The sequence below is a fragment of the Monopterus albus genome, unplaced genomic scaffold (genome assembly GCF_001952655.1).
Source record: "Monopterus albus unplaced genomic scaffold, M_albus_1.0 scaffold524.1, whole genome shotgun sequence".
In the NCBI taxonomy this organism is placed as follows: Eukaryota; Metazoa; Chordata; class Actinopteri; order Synbranchiformes; family Synbranchidae; genus Monopterus; species Monopterus albus.
The window spans coordinates 25656-34878 of record NW_018128404.1 but is presented as its reverse complement, the minus strand read 5'-3'; the positions used below and the strand labels follow the sequence as shown (position 1 = coordinate 34878).

Below are 9223 nucleotides of genomic sequence, written 5' to 3'. Positions count from 1 at the left end.
ACACAGTCGTGGGTGAACAGGGTGTAGAGGATGGGACTGAGGACACATCCCTGTGGGGTGCCAGTGTTTGTAACAATGCTGGCTGAAATCCTATTGCCAATCCTGACAGTCTGGGGCCTGCCAGTCAGAAGGTCCAGGAGCGAGTCACAGAGGGTGGGGTGCAGACCTACTGTGGACAGTTTGTGGGTGAGTTTGTGGGGGCCAACTGTGTTGAAGGCAGAGCTGTAGTCAATGAAGAGTATCCTGATGTAGGAGTCTCCATTTTCCAGATGAGAAAGGGAGTAATGGAGGGCAGCTGCGATCATGTCTGAGGTGGCCCTGTTGGGCCGGTAGGCATACTGCAGGGGGTCCAGGGTTTCCGGTATACTGCTCTGAATGTGGGCCAGCACCACTCTCTCAAAACACTTCATAATAATTGGGGTGAGTGCCACTGGCCTGTAGTCGTTCAGGCAGGTGACCGGGCTCTTCTTGGGAAGGGGGGCAATGGTTGTGGTCTTAAAGCAGGTGGGGATGATGCTCTGGCTAAGGGAGAGGTTGAAGATGGTGGTGAGAACATCAGCCACCAGGCTGCTTTAGTTTGTCACATGTTTCTGGTCAAAGGTGCTGAGAAAGTAAAATCCTTTACATACAAACTTGCAGTCTGTTAAGGTTTAGAATTGAATCGCCACCACAGTGACGCAGGCCGGTTGACTTCAACTTTAGGAAAAACTGTACCGGAATTTTAAGATTAAAATACAGCTAATGAAAATGTTTGACCATGTCTGTTTGAAAGAAAAAGTCCAGATTTGATCATTTGTCCTTGTTTTAAAGGATTAAGAAAAATAAACCGACCGTAAATGTGACCTTTTATTGAAAATATAAGCGAGGCAGGATTTTATTACACTCTTACCAACCAACCCGCAGAGAGCTCACATTAACTTTTAAGCACTTCTGACTGAGGGGGAGACTGTGATCGTGCTGGTCTACAATCACAGTCAACTGCAGATTACAAGCAAACTGCTGGTTCAGCAAAAGCTACTTCACATTTGTACTTTGGACTGTGCCTGTGATATGTGCGGATACAGCTGCGTCTTCATGTCTGGACCGGTCTGCTGTGATCAGCGCTCAAACTCCTGAAGCTATAACATTCAGTCATTGTGACCTTTCAAAACGGGCTTGATCACATTTGCTCTGAAGCACCTAAATCCCATCCTGGGACAGTTAAAGAATAATAACACCTGACTGGCTACCAGTCACCTGGCCTTCCCGTCCTCATCATACTTTTATTAGTTTGATTTTCTCTGCTGTGTTTTGCTCTTCCCTTGCAGCGCTGTGACTCACTGCTGACAGAAGCTGCTTTTTTAAATAAAAACCTGTATTATAAATTGCTTTATCAGGAACAGACCACTTTATCATCGTTGTGCTTGTTATGGGAGAAACATTTTGTTTCTATTAAAGCGTCCAGCCGTGCAGAACCACAGTAACAGGGATTTAAAAATGCCATGTCGCTCAGACACAGGCTGCGTGTGTGTGCAGAAGATAAGGTGTTTTCATGTAACACCCTCTCAGTTTGGAAGAAAATCACATGTACTTCAGCAGAAACAAAACAGGAAGGAGTAATTTAAAGTTCTGCTGCGTTCACTGTTTCTCAGAGAGTCTCAGTGCATGAGTTTTGAACAAATCTGAGCAAGAATTCATTTCTAATTTTATTGTGTTTTGAGCTGCATCCATTTGTTTACCAGCATAAGAAGAACAAAATAAAAAAGAGACTGAATATTATCTGCTGAATCAGATATCGATCTATGTGAAGGTGGAAGCATCCTCCCTGTCAGGACTTGCTTCTTGTGTACACACACTGTTTACAAATGTATTAAATATTATGTAAAGTTTTAATGTAGAAACAGCAGCAGGCAGAATATTAGGTTTTGAAACTTCTGAATCAAAATGACATGGTGCTGGTAAAGGGCTGCAAAAAGGCAAGAGAAACATGGTTCAGAGGGGAAACCCACAGAGTCCCAGTGAGGAGCTGGGCCACCACATGCCACCAGAACAGCTCCACCTCGACTCTCCAGGTCTCTCAACTCTCCAGGAGGGATGAACACCGTTCCTCCACCAGATGTTCCCTCATGTGGTGTTTTGATGAGGGTGGTAGAGACGCTGTCTAACATGTCGCTCCAACATCTCCGATAGCTGTTAAGCTGGGCTGAGACCTGGTGGGGGGTGCTCTGTCACCCTGGAGGAGACCGCTCAGTCATTCAGGCTGTTCCTTTAATTTTTTATTCCTCTCCCTGCTCCAGTTTGCCCTAGAAGTTACAATATCTGTGTTTGGATTTAGCTTCCATACTTATCTGTGGGTTCACAAAACTCGATACAAACTATAAACCCTTTTATATTAATATAATTATTGACACTCTGAATGCAACTCATTAACTGAAAACAGATTGGCTGGGAAACATCAGGGATTTGATTCGGAATCTTAAGGTTTTGAGGGTCCACAGCATCTGATCAAGATGCACTGGTGCATGTGGTGTTTGGGTGTGTCCATGTTCATTTCGGTAATTTGACAATGAAGAAAATGGTTTAAGTGACTGTGCAGTAGGGCTGTACTTGATCTCCTCATTAAAGCAGGGGTGTGTTTTGGGCAGAACATGCAGTTATCCAATCGGTGTGTAACCTCACATCCCGTTTAAGAGACGTGTGAGTTTGAACGCGGATTGCTAGCATACTGGCCAACTTGCCAGGAAGGACGTCGGAGAGATTTTACACTGAGGAAACGGATCTGCTCGTGTGTGAGGTGAAGGCGCACAGTCACTAATAAAAATGGTTTTTATTATAAATACAAATATATTGATGTGCACAACACTCAGTGAACTCAGTGTCATCTTTTTACTTTTTACGTTTTGTACGTCCTGTGCAGTGCGTTCCAGGGTATAATAAGCACAGTGCATGAGCACCGTGCACACACCTAGACAGGTGTGCATCACAACACGGTCAAAGTGCCCGTTAACTAGCAAAGATGATTTGACCTCAGATTTCAGTAAACATGATGTGCATGTTGTGAAAACAGTAATTGCACAGAAATTAGGAAACACAAACATGCTAACTGCGTCGCACGCCAAAGCATTACTGTATGTGAGTCACTGTAACCATGACGATGACATCCAGCACACCTCCTGTCAACAGTTTCTGCTGGCACATGTTTTTTGCCAAAGAACAACCGACACCACTAAGCACTGTCACAGAGACGTCCCGGACCTCAGAGCTGAGCTGGTCTTGATTTAAAACCTGAACTTACTTTTCTGTTTTCTCTCTGCATTATGTTTTTGTATGGAGATTTTCTAAATATTCATTCTGAGAAAAAAAATCTAATTTGTGACTGACTGGAGCCTTGAGATTCTGACTCATGTGAAACCACAAGGCAGAAAAATAAAATATGATGAGTGAGCAGAGCTTCAGGAAATCTGAATCCTCCTCAACATGCTCTAAGATCAGACTCCTGTTATCACATAAGAGAGGGAAGTCTGCAGCTATTTTAAGTGTTTAGCTATTACACCTGTGGTTAAAAGCTCTGAAAAGACAGTATATGGATTATTTAGTTTTATGTACTGTTCCCAAAGGCTTAAAAGAAGTGAGCGCTGGTGTCTTTCTCCTGTTTTATTCAATTGTTAACAATATACAAAAGACTGAATATTTTAAATAACAAACTAACAAAATCAGCGCCTGAAGAGTTTAAATATTTACCATTAGACTGATGTCTCTCACGTGAAGTAATTAGCTGAAAGGAGTGAAAAGTGAGACAAACATCGAAATCCCTGATGTGAAACGAATTAAAGTTGTCTGTCACTCACCATGTTCCACTTTGGGAAGAGGAAATCGGTGCCCACATACTCAAAGAAATGAGCGAAGCCTTCTTTCAGCCAGACGTCCTCCCACCACACCGGAGTGACCAGGTCGCCAAACCACTGCAACACAGACACACACAACAGATGACCCGGTGTTCTGTCAGATTACTGTTGACAGGATGCTAAGATCAGCATGCTAACATGCCTGGAAATGTCTGGAAATGTTTACCCAGTTCGCCATCTTAGTTTAGCAAGTCAGCATGCAAAGCAGAGCTGAGGCTGATGGGAATGTCCAGCCCATTTCTATACAACTCATTTGCATCTGTTTTATTAATTCATGTAATGGATTAAGTTGTTCATGTTAGTCAGGCTAACAGTTGGTCTCCTGCCAGAATACCTGATCTTGCAGTACAATGTCTGCCCTGTTTGGGCACTTGGTTAAGGTCAGAAAAAGAGTGAAACTCCTGAAACTACAAAAAGCCCATTCCTTCCCTAAAAAACAAAGATTCATAGATTTCCAAGCAACAGTCTGGAGCAACACTGCCAACCCCAGAGCGAAGCCACCAGCAGGGCTAAAATTCAAAATGATGAAACATGTTGAAGACGATGACAAACCAAAAATTAAATTAATTCCAGTCCAACTGTGAGCAGGAGGAGCTCCCTGATCTTCCAGGAGGACTGACAAGATCTCCACCTTGTGATGCCAGACCAACAAATCAAATCAAATCAAATTTTATTTGTATAGCGCCAAATCACAACAAAAGTCATCTCAGGACACTTTACAAAGTAAGGTCTAGACCTTACTGTTATCAATATTATTACATAGGGAAAACCCAACAAATCCCCCTTGAGCAAACACTTGGCGACAGTGGGGAGGAAAAACTCCCTTTAACGGAAGAAACCTCCAACAGACCCCGGCTCTTGGTGGGCGGCCTTCTGCCTCGACCGGTTGGGGTGAGTGGATAGAGGAGAGACAAAAGAAGAAAAGCAACAAGACACAACAATCAATCAAACACTGATCAGGTCGATGTGGCTGGTGACTGCTCATCAGAGACGTAGAGCTCCAGGGCCAGGGCAACCTGTAGAAAGGTACAGAGAGAGAGAGAGAGGACACACTACGGGAGAGAGGAGACACAAAGTTAGTGATGTATAATGGTGGCATATAGAAGCATAGGGAGAGAGAGGAGAGGAGAGGAGAGGAGAGCAGAGCAGAGCATCATGGGGCCCCGCAGCAGCTTAGGCCTATAGCAGCATAACTAAGGGAAGGCTCAGGGTCACCTGATCCAGCCCCAACTATAAGCTTTATCAAAAAGGAACGTCTGAAGTCTAATCTTAAAGGTAGAGAGGGTGTCAACAGATGCCGACATGACTGTTCATCAGCGATGCCGGAAGGCAACCAGCAATGTTGCTCAAAAGCATGACAGACATGCTACCATCTGATTGGATGTTAGGCCCTCAGAGTCCCATCAGGGTAAATCAGCAGTCAAAATTAATAAAGGTGGTGCTCATAAAAAAACAGACCTCACACTGAACCCTGCTGACAGTGAAACAGTCCATGTGGATCCAGGCTGTTTCCTGGCAACACAGTCTGAATGAAAATGGTGTTTGGGAACAAACGTGTGTCTTTGCCAGCTTTGTTTCTGAGTCTGAATGTTCCCTTTACACCTTCAGCTGCACAGTAGATGGCTGGAGCCTCCACACTGCAGTGTTCACAGCTCGGCGGAGTGTGTGTGTGTTGCTGTACGTGTTCAGTGTTTTTGCAGTAAACTGTCCTTCAGTGGATGAAATTCTCTCTGGTGCAGAACGAGTCAGGTTGTGCTGTATGTGTGCAGTGTTTAAGTCACATCTGAATCATTTCACCCTGCACTTGAAACAAGTCAAGTTCAATTAAGCAGCAAAAAGGCCGAGGTTTGTCCAAATACGGTAGAAAACACAGACCTTCAACAACACTGGCCTCTGTGGGGCTGACCTGGGGCAGATCAGCTGGGAAAACTAAGGGGTTTGGTCTGTGTTTAATTTGAAGGAGAAACATCTGAATAGAAGGAGCAGTCAGCATCTGCTTTGACCAAAATTAGAGGCTGTGTGGCGGGGGCGAGGAAACGCCCTTCAGCGAGCACAGTCGGCGTGTGACTGCTGATCAAACACTAGCAGGTGGTGGTAACACTTCTCTTTAAAAAAAGGTTTTAAGATTGTCACAGAAAACAGGTTCATTAAAAGAAAGAGAATAATTATAAGCTTGTTCTTTATGCAGCCATACTCAGCAAGTGTTGTGATCAAACAGTATTTAATTTCTGTGTTAGCAGCGGCAGTGCAGTACCTTTTTCTTTTAAATCCAGCCATCACAAGCCTTTTTTTTTCAAAGATAGTACCCTTATCAACAGTTCTGTACTTGTACCAGTGTGCTGCAGATTTCAATTAGCCTTCTGTGAAAGATATTCGGAAACCAATGAAGTGAAGATCAAAAATTACAGAAGACACCCATACAGAAAAATAAATATTTTAGGCAGTGCACAGGCCATGCAGAGCAAAAGGAAACAGCAAAGCACAATAATACAGCAACACAACACCTGAACACAACTGACTATAACCAGTTTTGCACATGCAGAGAAACATTAAGTCATAAATAAAACACAATAATCATAATCGTGATCTTAAAGGTGCAGTGTGTAAGGTTCACTGACATCTAGTGGTGAGGTTGCAGATTGCAACATTCAACAACACTCTTATACATCATGTTAAACAGCCCTCATAGTCATGTCACAGTGATTACTGTAAATGTAGGACAAACTATTAACTCGGAAAGAAGTGCGGCTGACTAGACCAAGCTAAGGCTAACGGCGGCTCACTCGACGGCAGTGGGTTACCAGCCATGTTAATTTTACTTGTTAGGCTAAATTACCTGTCCAGCAGAAAACAGGTGACTTTGGCATCACTGTGGAGACATTTGTCCCTTATTAAGGATTTCCAACTGGGAAAGGCCACACCAGTGTTTATCCTCATCTTATACTGTTGCCTGTCCCGCTTCTTCATGTCTTTGCTTCTTTGACAGGGATTCATGCCGTCTTCCTTTGTCTTGTGTTAAAGTTGAACTATGATCCTCCATTTCATCAAGTTACAGTTCTTAAACTCACAACAGTGGTTCCGCTTGTTTCTAACATTACTTCTTTGTTGTCTTCAAAGTGTCTCCAAATCTGAGCTGCTACTTCAATGTGAAAACATAAATTCACGCTCTAGAGCCAATGTGTGGTTTGTCCATTCTGAGCTACTGTAAAAAAACATGGTGGCTCAGCATAGTGGCCTCCGTGATAGGGGACTTGCTCTTATGTAGAAATAAAAGGCTCATTCTGAGCTAAAAAAATGCAGTGATTCTCATTTTCTGGTGATTACACATTAAGGAAAATATAGTTATGCGTGCTATACATGATGGGTGTAAAACGGTGACATCATACACAAAACACAAGCCTCTCTCAACATTCACTAGTAACTCTTCCAGTTATTTTCATGTTTTTGAAATAGCATTTTACAGTTCACCTGTGCAGAATGTAATAAATGTGCTTTTATATATTTAACAGTTGAAGTGAAGCCTGTGAACGGGTTCATGTGCTACAGTCACATGACCCGCTCCTTACACTGTAACATCCACTCCTGTTCACACTGGACACTGGGATGCTCCTTCCTAATGCACTCTGAATGTTAATGATGGGGAGAAAATCCACCGTCCTGTTTCTGTGTAAAAACACATTCCTACGTTTGACCAAATCTAATGAGAAACTGGAGGTGGAGGCATAGTAACACAATGTTTTACACTAACAGCCACTCACTGAGTCTACTACAGCCTCACATTAGGATCAGATAAAGCTTGTAATGTGTTGTTGGTGTGTGGAGTGATGAGGTCAAGTCAATTTTAGTTCTATAACCCCAAATAACACAGCCTAGACCCCTGAATCAGATAAGCTCACACAAAGGGGGAAAAAGCGTGACACCTCTGGAAGAGAAAGAGAAGGCCTCCAAGACAGATGGCATGCAAAGAGGTCGTATGTACCGAGTAGAGTTAAGTCAAATTAGTATAATTACAATATAAGAAATCTTAATAACAGATAAAACAGACTTGGAGGTCGGAGCATCAGTGCTGTATAAATTCTTCATCCACATCCATGTCAGCAGGATGATGAAGTGGCTCAATAGGACAGGTGGACATTGCTTTCTTAATCAGAGCAGTGCAGGATTCTGTGGCAGAGTGTCACGTGCGGAGGCTGAATGTCATCCTAACATCACAACTAAATGTCCAACAACACAGCTCCCTCGCCTCAAACCACCGACGCGGTGCAGACAAAGGGCTGCACATGACAGGTGTTACTTCTCATCCACTGCATGATGCAGTAGAAACCTCAGGACAGCGCTAGAAAGTCACATACTCCCATGTAAAGCACTCAGACGTATTCAAAGGTTCTTTGACATCAGTCTACTTTGCCGTCCACATGAATGCCACAAAATACAAATGAAATATAAAGTAGATAAATAAGTAACAGAAAATTTGAGGCACAAAATCTAAGGCACAATAAGCAGCGTAGATGCAGCAATATAGTAAGAAAAAATATACAAGAATATAACAGAATGTATGCTGCATGGGAGCAGCATGTGCAGCAGAGTTGTTGTGCAATTATGCATGTAACACAAAATCTGGGACACCTTAGGCAGCGACAAATACAGCAGTACAATAAAAGAATATAATAGAGAATGTATGCTGCATGGGAGCAGCATGTGCAGCAGTCAACAGTCATTGTGCAATTATACATGTGCAAACTGAGAATGTAAACAGTACATAAACTCCTCAGCTGTTTAGGAGTCTGATGGCAGAGGGAAAGAAAGAGTTTTTCAGTCTAGTGGTCCTACATTTCACACTTCTGAACCTCCGGCCAGAGGGCAAAGAAGTGAACAGTCCATGCTGGGGGTGGGTGGGATCTTTGAGGATGGAGGCAGCTTTCCTGCGCACCCTGCGGTGGTAAATGCTCTGCAGAGAGGGCAGTGGAGTCCTGGTGATCTTCTCCACAGTCTTTACCACTCTCTGTAGGCACTTGCGGTCCATAGCAGTAGTGCTGCCACACCAGACAGTGATGCGCCTGGTCAAGATGCTCTCAATGATGCAGCTGTAGAAGTTGCAAAGGATCCTAGGTGACATGCCAAACCTCCTCAGCCTCCTCAGGAAGTACAGCCGCTGTTGGGCCTTCTTGACCAGCTGTGTGGTGTTGAGTGTCCAGGTGAGGTCCTCACTGATGTGGACGCCCAGGTATTTGAAGCTGCTCACCCTCTCCATGTCGAGCCCCTGGATGAACAGTGGCTGATGAGATCTCCTCTGCTTTCTCATGTCCACTATCATCTCCTTCGTCCTTTTCGTGTTGAGG

General features: G+C 43.7%; 1 protein-coding gene across 1 annotated transcript in view; it reads right to left on the bottom strand.

The window, feature by feature from the left end:
- The window catches only part of LOC109952969 (thyrotropin-releasing hormone-degrading ectoenzyme), a gene marked incomplete at its 5' end in the record, with an annotated part of 66976 nt that overhangs the window by 41197 nt on the left and 16556 nt on the right, over positions 1-9223 (bottom strand). Inside the window, one exon of the mRNA XM_020588298.1 lies at positions 3828-3941. Coding sequence (XP_020443954.1) covers positions 3828-3941 — 114 coding nt within the window. The remainder of the gene's footprint in view (positions 1-3827; positions 3942-9223) is intronic.